General features: G+C 35.8%; 1 protein-coding gene across 28 annotated transcripts in view; it reads left to right on the plus strand.

The window, feature by feature from the left end:
- The window catches only part of C2CD5 (C2 calcium dependent domain containing 5), a 64048-nt gene that overhangs the window by 18956 nt on the left and 28579 nt on the right, over window positions 1–16513 (plus strand). For 17 of the 28 annotated variants that reach the window (XM_071733119.1, XM_071733117.1, XM_071733108.1 and 14 more), the window contains one exon: window positions 5023–5131. In XM_071733119.1, the coding sequence (XP_071589220.1) occupies window positions 5023–5131 (109 nt within the window). Of the gene's footprint in view, window positions 1–5022; window positions 5132–6946; window positions 7013–16513 lie in introns of all 28 variants that reach the window. The other 11 variants (XM_071733100.1, XM_071733104.1, XM_071733098.1 and 8 more) reach the window with 1 other exon arrangement.

Genomic DNA, 16513 nt, shown 5'->3' on the forward strand with positions numbered 1-16513 from the left:
CTATGCTGAGTAAAAATTTGGTTATAATTCATATTTAAATTTTCTAAGGAGTCCTTGCAACTTTATTTATTTATTAAGATTAAACACAGCTGCTTTTGTCAAAATATTGTTAGTGTGGTGTCTTGAAGGCAGAAATGTGAATGTTTTCCTATTCAGAAATAAATTCTAGTGTCGTTACAATTTCTGACCACGTGAACTGCTTACACAGAGCCATATACATTTGTTAAAATCCACTATATCTGTGAAATGTAAGTGAGTAACTACTATTTTGAGTAAGTGGATGATTCTCTTCTCATTTTTTGTGTTATCCATTGCTAAGGGAGGATCGCCTCATAGGTTCTGTAGAAGGCGGGTATGTTCTAAAACGTTGTGTGACTCTTTGTAGCTTTTTTTTTTTCTTTTGTCTTTAGGGTTTCTAAACAATGGTTTGACATATTTTTATTTTATTTTTTTATGAGATTTTGCAGGATTTTTTAAAAATCTTGTTTATGTAGGATTTTTTAAATATTTCTGATTTCAAGAGCATTTATTTATCAGATTGACATTCTTTTGCTTAGTATTTTGCATGTTGATACATTGCAGTTAAAGTTTTAATTTCTTTAAACTCAAATCCATTGCTTTTTGCTGTAGATGTTTTAGTTTGAAAAAAATGCTTTAAAATGAGCCTTTTATTTGTTTGCCTTTGCTTTTGCTAGCATTATAGACACTTAATAGCTTTGTTGTACAAAAGTGATATTTCCTTAGGAAGCATTTTAAAACCAATTAAAAATGTGAAGTAAGACCACTTAATATATTTTCAGAGCTTGAGTTACTTGCACATTGTTTTGGTAAGGCCTGTATATAGTCTAGTGGGAAAAAAAACTTGTAAAATGGGATGGAAATGTATTGAGTCTGTTATTGATGATGATGATGTAGCAAAGCATATGGACTGTAAATTGATACAAACAATATGTTCATTCTTTCAGAAAATTTAATATTGGATATGTTTTTGCTATGGTTACCTGTTAGGGTTACTTTAAGGTTGATTTACTTAATTAGAATGAATAAGACTTATCTTGTCTGTTTTAATATTGCACACATAATACACTCTAGTTACTTGTTAGAATTAGTTAGGATAGTACTTATTTGGGAAAACAAAAATAAATTCAAGACATAGGATGTATTTCCTAATGTATTAGATAGATAGTAAGCTGTTTTGAGTCTTAATTCAGTTTATTTGGGTATGTGGTAATGTGGCATATTAGAAATCCATTTATTTGTGGGATGTCTCCGCAGCTTTTTTTCATCAAATGGGTTTTTAATGTGTTACTTAAATAACCCTAATTGCAAAAGAGAACAGATTTTGTTGTAAGGGCAATACTACTTTATTTCTTCTGGGAAAATATACCAGCTGTGGAAAACTCACATACCTGTTATGTTGTACATTAATGTATCTTTAGCAATTCACAGGATGCCTGTTGATAGGAAGTGTAACTACAGAACAGCTTTGTCTGTTATTTTTGTCTGTATATGTATATGCTGTCTATGCATTGGTGGGAAAGCTTGAACTTACTTTACTGATAAAAAAACAGCCTGTGTTTTTATAGAAAAGTCCAACTGCTGCTCTTGATGGAATTTTGTATCTCTGTTGACCTCAACTTGGACAAATGCTGTTTTATTTCTCCACGTTTGCCTTTTGCAAGTGCTTGAGATCTTTACTGCTGCCTTTTCGAAATGGAGATCTGTTGATCTTTATTTCTGAAGGGCACTGCTAGATAACTGTTGTGTTAGAGTGCAGTTCTCTGTGTGATCTTTTGGCTGAATTGCTGATTTGAACAACTTTTCCTTCCAGTGACTTCTTGTTATTATCTAGCCCATCCCCTCAGTTCAGTTGAAAAAAAAAATTTAAGATTGTTTGGCCACCTTGTCCTTGGAATGTATATGTCCTTGGAATAAAAATAATTCAACCAGGAAACAAGCAGTATTTCAATGTGGACCAGTTCCATGCTCTGGTTCAGCCCTAAAAGCTCTGTGAACATACCTGAGCATTATGATCATTATCTGAGGGAGTGATACAACAATGGGAATGACAGAATGGCTGGAAGGGAATCTAAGAACTGTTTCAACTGGCACTAACACCAAATGATACGTGTGTGTAGCCTTGCTCCATGTGCTTTTTCATTATTTTGTGTGTCTTTGTATGAAATGTAGTTGAAAAAGAATACTAGCAATACATGTATGTGTACACACGAGCATTTTAAAAGCTTGTATTAAACAAATATTGATGACAATTTTATATAACCTTATTAAACTTGGCCCAAACGCCAATTCCAGAATCTCTGTGTAGTTGCAAGTATTAAACCAGCAGCAGTTCTTTCAGGGTGTATGCAGTCAATGACTGTGAAATGGTGTTGTGAACTGGTAGTGGTAAAGTGATTGAACATCTTCAGTTGTAGCTTGCAGACTGAGATCATTGTGTCTTCTCACACACAGGAATTCTCCACTTGCATTACCTTGATGTAAAGATACTGCAATTTGCAATGGACGAACAGAGGCAGTTGTAACACAGAAACACTGTGTCTGGTTCCTACTGAATCTCAGTTTTCCATGCAATAACTATAGCTTTATAATTTTGAGGTATTACACATTACACATTATTACACATTACCACATGTATTTGAAGCTGGAGCTTGTTTTTGAATAATTTACTAAAAAAACCCCAAATCTCTAAATAACCATACAAAAAGAGAGGGGGGGAAAGTTATCATACAAAGTGATGGATTTCCATCTGATTCAAAATAAATGGGACACAGTTAATGGAATAAGAGCATGTCAGAATGCTTCAGTGAGTTAGTTACTCTGACTTGACTGTGCCTAAAATTAACTGATAGAAAATTGGTTTAATTTTAACAAATAACATAGACTTGCAACTATTGGTATATTGATTGAGATAAAGCAATATTATTAATTTAAAGCTTTATTCCTGGTTTGGAGTGTAAGGAATCAAACAAATCTGAACATGTTAATACTTCGATTACACAGCCTTATGAAAATGAAGAAAAATTGCAGATAATTTCTGAATCTTAATTTAGATTAAAAAGCATTGGATTTGCTTATGCTTTAAAGCATGAAGTATTGTTCACTTTGTTCACTTACTACTTCAGGACAATGTATACATATGTATGTATAGAATATAAAAAATAGCATTAATTCCATTAATGGAATTTCCTATGGAGTAGACTTATTGATTTCTATAGTTTGGGGAAAGTTAATTATTTTTAATGTCATTAATGTGGGATAATTATATACAAATGACAGGGTAAACATGTATGTTGTATATTTAAATAAAAGTCATGCAGAATGAGTGTCACAGAATTATGAAAGGCCAAATATTATCAGTACACTCGTGAACCGCTGAACAGTTGACACTACCAGGGCCACAGTGCAAGAAGGTTCTAACACCGTGTAGATATACTACCTATTTCCCTTTTTTTGGCATGAAAGACATACAGAAAAGAAGTTCAGACTGTTTTGTAGTCATAGCTTTCAGACTGTTCTGAAAACCTGCAAAGCACTTTGTCATCTCCTAGAACCTTCTGGAGGAATCTTTTCTGTAGTTGTCACTAAAGATCCATCAGTGCTCCTGCAGACAGAATAGTCAAGCAGGTTTGCAGTCTCATGCTTAAACCTTTCTGCTTTTTGATATGTCATAAGGCATAACTGCAGCTTTGGTGGGGTTTTGGCTGTTAATGGTTTGTTTCGGTTTTTTTCCGTTGTTGATTGCTGATTTCAAAGTTTAAGCCAAAGGACAGTACAGAAAACTTCAAGTTTTTAGGACCTGTAAAAAGTTGTAAGTTCCAATATAAAAGGGGATGAGAATTTAGAATGTTAATTTTTTAATCTACGTTGGGCTCTAGTTTAAGAGGACTTCTCATGCCATGTATTGCTGGAAGAACTGTGATCCTTACTTAATCTGCAGCATGAACACTGTTCAGGTAGAAGCTGAGTGGAACTGTACTGTTGCAAGTGTTTCAAGTATGTGAGAAAGGAATCCATACTTTCTCTCATATAAAATTACAGTGTTTATTTTTTCCTTTAACCAATCATCATGACAACTATGATTGCATGATTTCTCTTTTCTTTATGTTTTTTTACCTCTGTACATTTATAATTGATGATCAAACATCTGTTGCCTTTCCCCCATGAGTGTCCTATCATGTGCGTATTAGAAACTCTATTGAATGTCTTTAGAAGAGATGATCTTCCAGTTTTGGGCTCACCACCTTTGAACATGAATGTCTTATTTCATTATATGTGTCATGAAAAATTAGTGTTATAATTACTTTGCCTCTTGTATGAACTAGATTTTTGAGTAGTGGCTGAAACATACTAATTCTTCATTGTAATGATGACTTGGTGAAAACTAATATATGCAAATCAATTGGAAGTCAATGTAAGAGCTTACAGTTGTATTTTAAAGACTTATGCTTTATTGCAGAAGATTCATAATTACTTGTTATGTTTAGAGCTTATGGTACTAGCAGAGCCATATTTTATTTATGTATATTTTGGTGTAGTAAGACATTCATGATTCTTGAAAGATTACGGTTTGTTTTACCCTGTACTTCAGGATCAAACTGCAGTTGTTAACACTAAGACTTAAAAATTTGAGAAAAACGGTCCTTTATTTTTTATCAATTAATAAAGGTAGAATTATGTTGTTCAGCTGCCATCCTAAAAGTGGACCAGTAGAGACTTTGTTAACTGAAATGTGTAAAGTTTTGATTATTTATTAATACTGTGCTGAGATACAACTCTATGGGGGAAAAGTAGTCTCACTTTATGTAATATCTCTGCTTTTGTTATAATATGGGTATATGACCATGGATGATGACATAGTGCTTAGTAAGCCTGAAGGACATGTTTGGCCTAATGTAACCGCTTTGCTTGTATTTCAGGAAAATTGTCAATTCTGTGCATGTTTATTGGCATTCAGAAATTGTTGGTAAGCAGTCATTTGATGTTTGTTTTTAATCAAAACAGGAATTTCCATTTTTTACCTTGACGACCTTTCCACCAGGCTTTCTTGTCCACGTTGGTGGTGTTGTCAGTGCCCGGTCTGTGAAGCTCCTGGATCGCATTCACAATCCTGGTATGTTTGTTAACATCAGAACAGCTTCCTTGCCTAAGTCCAGTCGTAATGATCATGTACCTCTAATCTTTGTCACCTTCTAATGTATCAGTATTTGAATAGCTACAAATCTATTGCATATTAAAACCAATATTTTTTCAAACAATCATTTAAACTTGAAAACTAATAGTCACTCAGAAGGTATACTTATAGTGAGCAACTTTTCAGCAAGTTAATGAAAATTGCTTTGAATCCAGTCACTTTGCTCTAAAATAGTTTTTGAATTAAGAGTTTAATTATCTTTTTACAGTTTTTTAATATTAAAACTTGATGTAAGTTTTCCATTCAAACTAAAATAAGTTAAATCCTTCATCTTAACTATGAATGCTTTCCAGTTTTCAGCTCCTTGAAATCCATAATGACATTAGACTACAATTTAATTGAATACATGTTTTTAACCTCCTTTGCTAAAACCTTTACAGTGTTGCTTCTATTCTTAAAAACATAAGCTAAACAGTACTTTAAAGTTTTTATTTAATATTTACCTGAGAAACCCAGTACTGGAACATGTGTATTTTGCATGTCCTAGTTCTGACATCAGATTTAAGTGACTCTGCAGACTTTGTTGTTACATTCACTGAGACAAGCTGAGGAATACTCTTTAAAAATTTGGAGTTAACAGCGCACTTAAAAATGCAGACAGAGGAGAGTAAAAAAATAGCACCTGTAGTGGTTTTGCATGCACTAGTCAGGAGTAATAAAATAAAGTTTGTGCCCATGCATCTTTCAAAGCAATTGAAAAAAAAATTATTTTCAATTTCTTTCTTCTTCATGTGACCCAAGGCAAGTAATTCTGTAAGCAAGTAAATTGTTACTGATTTAAAGAATCAAAAAACTGGCAACATGAAATAAGTCGCACATTTTAAATTGAATTAACCCCCCCTACTTTAAGGGATTTTTTTTTAAAGCATATGAGTGCACACTGATTTTCTTTTTTTCCTGTTTTAAGGATTTTCTACACACCAAAGAGAAGATTAAGAGAAATATCAAAGTATAATCTTTATGTGAATCTTCCCTTTCTTTGCCACACAGTTGTACTAGGCTTTGCATTTTGCATTTTCAGCAGGTTTCTGCTACAGGTCACTTCTGTGCAAAACCTTCTGTGTGATAATTTTATTTAAGAAAAAAAAAAACAACAAGAAGTTTTAAATAAAACATCAAACATTTTAAAAACTAATTTATTAACTTATGCAGTCCTTTATTTTTTACCACCTGAAAGCAGGATGGGAAATATAATGAGACGGAGATGCATATTCACACAGCAAAGTGAATCTTTGCAGTATTCCTTGGGGACTTGTAGATTGCTCCTGGCAAGTGAATGTAAGATGCATGATAATTTGATTTTGGTATATTATAAAATAATGGAAAAAAACATGGGAATGAAGGCACATGTTTATGGGCAGGAAGGTGAAGAAAATGATTTTTCAAGTAGTGATGATTGTAATAAGCATTTGAGTCAAATGAGTCTGTAAAATTTAAAGGAAACAAACTGGCAAATGATAGACAGGAAAAATGTAGAAGAGGAAAGATTTGAAGGTAGACTGAGAACATAATAAGAAAATAAATGCTTTATACTGTACACTTTGATCACACCTAGTGCTAGATTGCTATAGCATGCTCCTTTTTTCCCTTTCTATTTCAGCCTCTTATTAACTCTGCTGTCTGTGTCTTTCCAGTTCCTGTGGAGTGGTGTTGTCACTTGTGTTCTTGTTGGTAGTTTTTTTTTCACTATTCTGCTCCTATAACTGATCTACTAATTTGCTGTTTTGAACTCAGCCTTTGTCGGAATTATGGGTAACACAAGATCATACAAACTGCTAGACTGGAATAGTTTCAATTCAGGTATTTTACTAGTCATTCAGTACTACATATGCTGACAGAAATTATGGCAGCTCAGTGAAGTTTTTAGAAATGCTGTAGGATATTTAGGTTTATGCTTCAAATTTAAATCTGTTTTATCATCAAATGCCTCAATGTCGTGTTTTAATGTTGTTAAAGGCTTTCTTTAAAATTGCAAAACGTTGCTTTAGTATAAAATAGTAATGCTAAGAATAATCTAATATCAAGCAGGAAAGCTGAATGTTCAGATGATTAATTTGTAGTAGCTTTCAGCTCAGTGTCCATGAAGCAAGTAAGTTAGGGAAAGAGAACAGCCTTATTTATATAGTTGGGATCATGTCAGGTGTAATTTTTTTTTTAACTTGTTTTTAAATAATTTCTTTTTTAGTTGGTTTGGAGGGAAGCTGTAGGTTAGTTTTGTTTTGCATGAGCTTGCACTTTCTTCAGGGATGGCTGTACATGTGTGAAATTTAGAGGAAATGTGTTTGTTTAAATAATAGATATAAAAATTTGAACTAATAGAAAATAGACAAAAGGGACTATTTAAAGAAAAGACTAGTAGGTAGTCCAGCATTTCTTGTTTCATAAATCTTGTGTTGGAAAATGCAATTGTAAGCTTGCAGGGCTTACAATATAATTATTTGAGCACTGTAATCACTTGGATATGTAACTTGAAAAAAAACCCAACAATATTCTGTTCTTAATGCAGTTTCAGAAATCCAAGTGTGTAACTGCTTTGCCACAGAAAGAATGGATGAGTTGATGGTGCAGTCTACATAAAAGCTACATAGACTAACTGGCCTGTTAGGAGGAGAAATTAAGGTTTTTATTCCCCCCCTCTTTTCCTCTGGAAATGTAACATGTTTTGTAAGGAAGGCAGACATAATTTCTCTGTATGTAATATCCAAGCCAGCAGCCCTTGTTAAACTTTGATGTTTTTAAAGCTAGCACAGAAAAGAAGGTATAAAGCTGGCCTCTAAGTGTTTGTTTCCCCTGGAAACAAATTCTCCTTCTTCATACTTCACTGATGCAGTGAGCTATGTGTCATGTTCTAAACTTCAGTTTAAATTATCTAGGTGCTTTTTTCATTTTACAAATAGTTCAGTAATAGGTAGTGCCTAAAACTATTGTCTCATTTTTGTACCCTTGTTTCTTGCTACAGTAAACATCCTATAATATTATAATTATGAGATTTTCTGGGTGTATTGGTTTTATTTGCAACAATAATTAACATAGTAAGAATAAAGCATCAATATTTAAAAATTAATTTTACTTTCTGTATTAAAAGAGTATTATGAAATTCTGAGATCTATTACTGGTATAGCATACCCTGATTCAAGGTGTTATAAATCTGTTGAAATTTTCCATCTCCTATGCTACCTTAAAAAGTTTGAATTAATTGCTGCTTCCTTGACATACTGTTTAGTAGGATGTTACCATAGAAGAATTGTATTAGAATAAAATTCTAATTTATTAAAATTCTAGATAGGCTAGAAAGTGATCCAGAAACGTAAGCCTGGGAAGCTTAGGGGCAGTCATTAATTCACTTCTTGACGTAACTTCCAAAACCAGTAGCCTAAGTTTCTTAGAGCCAACAGGAAAAAGGAGGAGGATGTATATATATACATGTGTATGTGTGTATATAATTGCATTTTATACCCAGAAGGGGTTGTTACACAGAAATTTTGGAGCTGTGAGACCTAAACCAAACAGTCATTTTAGAGTGAATACCTTGCTGAGAACTGTTTCTGTTGCACTGACAGGTGTCAGCAGCTTTGTAATAAGTCTTGGTTAATCCTGCTGTTTAGGGACTGAGCAGGTTATGCTCGTATACCTGGAAGATAGTTTCTATTGCAGTGTTAAGTGCATTGCTGAATGAAGGAGAAAGGAGAGAGATTAGTTACAGCTGACTCTATGGATAAGAGAGTTGCAGATTACATGCAAGTTAGGGTTTTAGACTGTAATAACCAATATGCTGTACACATCTCCTATAAATGAAAAACTAGAGCTCAAGAATTCTATTAATTTACCCTCCTAGAACTTTATTTCCAACTTCTTCATTGCTGGCTAATACTTGACCTGAAGGAGAGCAAGGATTTATACAGCTTAAGGAAAACATTACTACATCTTTACATTACATTCACCTTAGCAAGAGAGTAATTGCAACCATAAGTAGGCTAAAATTATTTTTCTTTTTTAAAATATTCAGGTGTTTATTTAATCTTGTTAATAACCTGTGAATTGCATATAGTTCAATGAAAAAATTGTTTAAATGTCTGTAAAATTATGAAAAGGTTATGATCAAGATGAATCGGCAAAATGAAAGAGAGGTGAGAGCACAAGTCTTTAAAAACTAAGGCAGATTATACCGTGGAAGAAATAAGTGCTGTCTCTGAAAAAGTTAAAGAAAGTGCTATAAATGTAAAAGCATAAAAAGGAATCCTTGATCCAGAAGACTGGGTCTTTGTGGAAGTTTGTCCATGAGGTTAAATACAGGGGAAAAAGGTTCCTTTAGGAACTTGTTGTAAGGAGACTGCTTTTGCATATGGCTATTTCATAGCAGTAAAATAAACAGTGCTCTCACATTACTACATATTTAAACTCCTTATTCAGGGAGCTGCTTCTGCAGTGATTTTTCAGCTCTAAGGGTCAGAAAGATGAAAGAAGAAAATATTGTTAATAAAACTACTAAGGATCCCTGAGCTCCTTGCATGATTCCCCACAACTCTAGCTTTGTATATGAGAAAATGCAAGAGGAAGGCTTGAATATGTTTTGGTTCTGTAACTGAATGCTTTCCTTTTACAGAAATACAAACATGCAGTGAATGTGCAAATTACATTTCATACTTCTGTCTGGAGTGTAAATGCAGCATACTTGTGAAAACACAGTAGAAAATCTCAGTGTTTTTGTTAGTGTCTGATGTAGCTGTCATTCAGAATTAGCAGAAAACCAACATTTTAAGCTTGACCCCTGGCCTTTTCTTGGAGATTTTTCCAAGCTGACTTCTTGTACATCTGTATGTGTTGATATGATGGTTAAGGTAGTTGTCAGAAACTCTGCAACCTTTCCAGAGGAGTGAATATTCCTAAATGGTTTTTACAGTTAATGTGAATGGTATTTGAATATTCTTTCTGAAGCAGGTACACCCTTATATTAATGAAACCTCATATAAACCTTATATTAGTTTTTTTCTTTTGAGCAGTTTTTTATGTAACTGAACAAAGGGTGGTCTTTCAAAATTCTTTGCCTAATATTCAGTGATGCTATGTAGTCTGTTCATATTGATTTAGAAGTCTTCCTGAGACTTGGCTAATGGTGTGAAAGCCATCATACACTTTTCACTGCAGAAATGCTGTGATGAAACTGTTGCTTATTGCACCACTACAGTTTGTTTTCAATTGATAGTATATAAGAGAGAGATCCTTGGTCTTGTGGAAAATTGTTATTCTTACACATAACTCTTCATATTTTCAAAATATGGTATATTATCTTGGTATAATTTCCTTCATGGATTACAATGAGTGTTTTAAGCCTTATGATGTGTCACTCTGGTTGCAAAGATGTAATTGTAGCATTTTTTGCCTGGATCAAAATAGAAAAGAAGACCAGAAAAATTCTAGTTGAAAGGACACCTTCCTAACAACTACATAATTACAAGCAACAATGTCCTTGTAAAATGTCTTCAGATAGTATTGTAGGAAAGTGGCAAATAACATAAGTTCTAACTGACCCTAATGGGCCTATAGAAATAACTCTAGTTAAATGTTAATAGATAAGAGCATTATCTGAGCTGAATTAGGCACAAGATATTTTCCTTCTACGTTCTAAAAGTTCTTCAATATGCCATGTTTATTATAATGAAATGCCATCGTTTTTTTCTTTTTTTTTTTTTTTTTTTGTCATTGAGTTTTTACTTTAAATTCTGTTAGTACCATTTATCTTTGACCTTTTGTGCTAATATTTTCAGTGGTTTTTGTAAGTTTTGGTGTCTCTTAATGCAGTTTCATTGAGGTCCTGGACTCACTCCAGGAGGCACTGTAGGAAAAGCTACCTGGATCCAGAAGTCCAGAGATGCTTCTCTGACTCATTTGTCTTAAAACAAAATAAGCAGCTGTGAGTGTGTAGAAATAATGAATGCAGAGGTTCTGTTAATATAACAACTAAAATCATAGAATCAGAATGGTTTTGGTTGGGACCTTAAAGATCATCTAGTTCCAACCCCTCTGCATGGGGAGGGATACCTCCCATTTGATCCACTTCCAGGGGAGGGGCCATCCATAGCTTTCCTTGGCAACCTGTTCCAGTGTCTCACCACCCTCATAGTGAAGAATTTCTTTCCTAACCTAAATCTACCTCCTTCCAGTTTAAAGCCATTACCCTGCACCCTATCACTGCAAGCCCTTCTAAAAGGTCCCTCCCCAGCTTTCCTGAAGGCCGCCTTCAGGCACTGGAAGGCTGCTGTAAGGTCTCCCTGGAGCCTTCTCATCCCCAGGCTGAACAACCCCAACTTTCTCAGCCTGTTTTCATAGGTAGAAGAGATGCTTCAGCCCTCTTATCATCTTTGTCACCTTCCTCTGGACTCGCTCCAAGGGTTCCCTGTCCTTCTGTGCTGGAGACTCCAGAACTGGGCACAGCACTCTAGGTGGAGCCTAACGAGAGTATAGTAGAGGGGAAGGGTCACCTCCATTGACCTGGTGGACATGCCTCTTTTGGTGCAGCTCAGGATATGTTTGGCTTTCTGGGCTGCAAGTGCACATTGCTGGCTCATGTTGAGCTTCTCATCAACCAGCACCCCAAGTCCTTTTTTTCAGGGCTATTCTCAATCCATTTTCCACCTTGCCTGTAATTGTGCTTGGGATTCCCCTGACCTGTGTGCAAGGCCTTGTACTTGGCATTATTAAACTTCATGAAGTTGGCATGGGCTTACCTCTCAAGCCTGTCAGGGTCCCTCTGGATGGCCTCACTTCCCTCCAGTATATCATCCACACCACATGGCTTGGTGTCATCAACACACTTAGTGAGGGTGCATTCAGTTCCCACTGTTCATGTCTCTGACAACAGTGTTAAACAACTCTGGTCCCTGTAGCAACCTATGAGTATCTGCACTCATCACTGGTCTCCATTTGGACATTGAGCCATTGACCACTAACCTTTGAGTGCAAGCATCCAGCCAATTCCTTATCCACTGAGTGTTCCATCCATCAAATCCATGGTTTTCCAATTTAGAGACAAGGATGATGTGTCAAACACTTTGTACAAATCCAGATAAATGACACAGTAAAAAGCCACCAGATTTGTCAGGCACTGTTTACCTTTGGTGATGCCATGCTGTTTGTCTACAGTTTGCAAACTACCTCCACGTTTTCCATGTGCCTTAGCAGAGCCTTCATGAGGATCTGCTCCATGATCTTGCTGGGCACATAGATGAGACAGTAGTTCCCCAAATCTCCCTTTTTTGCCTTTTTGAAAATGGGAGTTATGTTTCCTCTTTTCCAGTCAGTGGGAATTTTACCAGACTGACATGAGTTTTCAAATGATGGAATGCGGCTTTGCAACTTTATCCACCAGTTCCTTTAGGAGCCATGAATGGATCTCACCAGGTCAAATGGACTCGTGCACTTTCAGGTTCTTTAGATGGTCTTGAACCTGCTCTTTTCCTACAGCCCAGGGATCTTTCTTCTCCCAGTTTTCCTGCCTTTGCCTTCTGCTACCTGGGTGGTGTGACTGGAGCCCTTGCCAGTGAAGGCTGAGTCAAAAAAATCATTGAGCATCAAAGCCATGTCTATATCCTGTGTGACCAGGTCTTCTGTTTCCTTCTGGAGAGGGCCCACATTATCCCTAGTCTTCTTTTTATCACTAACATACCTGTAGAAGCTTTTCTTGTTAACCTTGATGTCCCTGGCTAGATTTAATTCTGTCTAGGCTTTATCTTTCCTAACCTGATCCCTGACTGCTTAGACAACTTCTCTGTACTCCTCTCTCCGTTCTTCCACTCTCTGTAGACTTTATTTTTACGTCTTAAGTGTGTCCAGGAGCTCCTTGTTTATCTGTGCAGGCCTTCTGGAATTCTTGCCTTCTCCTGCTTTGTTGGGATGCATTGCTCCTGGGCTTGGAGGAGGTGATCCTTGAATATTGATCAGCTTTCTTGGGAGTGTAACAGCGTAGAACCTGAGGAGTGTAACACTGAATAGGAAACAGGCAGTATCACTTTGTGCCATATATTACCATCCTGTTCCTGCATTTGTGCAGTGAGGTAGATAGTCTGTGGGGCAGTCAGCCAGAAAGCAGCAGTCTTGTCTGTGAACATCTAGCTGTGTTTATTGAGTGATTTAATTTTTTGTTAGATAAATTAGGGTTGCTTTTTTAAAGCTTTAAATCATACTTGCAGTTCATTTTGTGCTGCTAGTTATAAAAGAGAGAAAATGTGGATTAAGAAAACAGCATAGTGTCTCCAGTTTTGCTTTATTGCAGTTGTTTGCAGATGTCACTTGAAGACTGCTCATGTTTTTAAATAGGTTGTATTTACTGTGCCAAGTTGACAAAGCAGCAGAGAGAAGCAAGATAGATAAAAGTTTGTTATCCAGCAGCTCTTCAAAGTGGCAGACCTTGCCCTTGTTACTGTAGTAGGATCAATTAAAATAGATCTTCTTTAGTGTTCCACTCATGATTAGAGAAACCTTATGCACAGCTGTGAGGACTTCACCATTAGAGGATGAATGACTGACCAAAACAATAACTAAAAGCTGGACTTGCAAATTTACATGGTTAGGCAGGGAACACTGCTTTTCCAGAGTCAAATTAATTTCCAGTATTTAACACTTTGTTATATCTGGGGAGTACTTTTGAATTCTTGTAATTCTAAGGAAGTGCAGTGAAATTTAAACTTCTAAAGTGTTATTTTAGTAGTTTATTTTTAGGTTTAATATCTAGATATATAAATACTCTGAACATCCTTTTTTGTCTTCAAATGCTGTATCTTTTGAGTTTATTTTAGTTTTTAGTTTTTTAAATTGTAAGTTATATCACATTGTGGATTCCTTTAGCTATAAATTAAATTACTGCAGTTTTGGTATTATTGCAGAGTTTTTTGTTTGTTTGGGGTTTTTTGCTTTAGTTTTTTTTTTTTGTTTGTTTGTTTTAAAGCTGGGACTTTTTGCAGCTTGTGCTTTTCCTATCAGATCTTCGTCTATAATTAGAAGAAAAAATAACACAAATATTAAAAGAAAAAACATTTTATTGTTATGGCTATTTAATTAGTGGTGATATTTGCTTCAGATTTTCTGAACCAATTTACAGGAAACTGTTGCCTCAAGGATTACTTTTAATATTCAGAGAAGGTTAAAGTATGCTGTAGTCTGTCCTAGTGATTCTTACATATTTATTCTTAAGATGAATTACATCTATAACTTGCAGTGTGTGACTGAGACAGTCGCAGAGCAGTGCAGCTTTAATTTTTTTGTATATAAAAACCTAAGTAGCTACTCTCCTTTTAAAATCTGGGATATTCTGTATATCTGGAACATTCTGTTTGGAGTTAGTAAATCAAATTTCTTTCATAGAATCATAGAATGGTTTGGGTTGGAAGAGACCTTAAAGATCATCCAGTTCCAACCCCCCTTCAGGGACATCTTCCACCAGACCAGGTTGCTCAAAGCCCCACCCAACCTGTCCTTGAACACTTCCAGGGAGGGAGCAGCCACAGCCTCTCTGGGCAGCCTTTGCCAGTGTCTCACTACCCTCGTAATGAAGAATTTTTTCCTAATGTCTAACCTGAATTTACCTTCTTCCAGGTTAAAGCCATTACCCCAGTCACTGAAAACTATATAAAATACTTGTGATATCAGTCATAAGGCTTACAAAGATAATCTTTTCTAAGGAATAATTGTCTGAGATGAGGAACAAATGCAGGGAGATGTCTCAAAGCTTGCTGTTGGGAATATAAAGTTGTTCAGGAATATATGGCAGATACAGTTAGTTGATGGGAAGTTAAGGTAACATTCCAAAAGCTAGACTTTTAACTAAGACTTCTATAATTCCCTCTTAGGGATGAGATAGGTAAAAAAAAAATTTCCTGATCCATTTAAAATTTCCTTAATTGAATTACAATTCACTAGGTTTCTGTCTAAATTACAAATAAATTCACCTGTATCAGAGATACAGAAGCTACTGTGAGTCTGTTAATTCTGTTTCATACATAAAGTAACTTTCTTTTTTCGTTTGTAGGAAAAAACAGTATTCACTGGCCTCCTAGCAGTGATGTAGGCTTTTTCATGGAATTTGCATATAGGAAAAGAATTCAAGAGTTTGATGGGAATGTTCCTAAGAGAAACACTTTGCTGCTTCTATGTGTTGGGGTATATCTTGATGTTAAAGCAAATATTTCTTGATACTGAGCTGCCACTAAAAGGAATGAGGCTGCTATTCTGTATGATTCCTGCCATGTCCTCATGCAGCTTTCTGGTGGTCATCTGGTGATTTGGCCTGACCTACCCAATAGAAAACTAGCTCTGCAAATGAATGGGTTTGTGTTCAATCAGCCAGCTGAAATATCTTGTCCTGTAAATGTATGAAAGCTGGATGCAGTTAATCCTAAAAGTTCTTAAAATTGTTTCTTCAGTAATTGAAGAATTTCTTCTACATCCAAACATAAAGCCTGCATTTTAGCTTGTTCGGCAGTTTTGGCTTGAGAAGTGAGATACGTGCACTCGGACCTCATGTGGCAGAAAAACATTGATTCAGTACCATTCACCAGGCTGAATGTTTTGTCTGTAGTTTAAAATTTGTAGGAGGAAGTGTACCAGTTCTCTTTGTGGTTGCACTGTTCTGTGCTGCTGTAGTGTATCTTATTTTTCATTCGATAAATCTCAGTAAACTCCTTCCTTCAGTTTCTGCGTTGTAAGCAGAGTCTTCAGGTTCACATCTTTTAGTCTTGAAGATCACAGAGTCATAGAACCACTTTGGTTGGAAAAGACCTTTAAGATGAAGTCCAGCTGTTGCCCTGTCACTGCCAAGTCCACCACTAAACTGTGTATGGCAGCACCACATCTACAAGTCTTCCAAATACATCCAGGGATGGTGCCTGTTTCAGTTCCTGACAACCCTTTCAGTGAAGAATTTTTCTGTATATCCAATCTAAACCTCCCCTGGCAGAACTTGAGATCGTTTCCTCCTGTGCTATCGCTTGTTACTTGGGAGAAGAGACCAAACCCCATCTTGCTAGAACCTCCTTTTAGGTAGTCCTAGAGTGATAAGGTCTCCCCAGTCTTTTCTTCAGACTAAAAACCCCAGTTCAGTCCAACACTTCTCATGAGACTTGTTCTCCAGACCCTTCACCATCTTTGTTGCCTTCTTTGGGCACACTCCAGCACTGCAGTCTTTCTTGTGGTGAGGGGCCAAAACCTGAACACAGTACTCAAGGTGCAACCTCATCAGTGCTGAGTACAGGGGGACAATCACTTCCCCAGTCATTCTGTCCACATTATTTCTGATACAAGTCAGGATGG

Source organism: Heliangelus exortis, chromosome 1 (assembly GCF_036169615.1).
Source record: "Heliangelus exortis chromosome 1, bHelExo1.hap1, whole genome shotgun sequence".
Taxonomy (NCBI): domain Eukaryota; kingdom Metazoa; phylum Chordata; class Aves; order Apodiformes; family Trochilidae; genus Heliangelus; species Heliangelus exortis.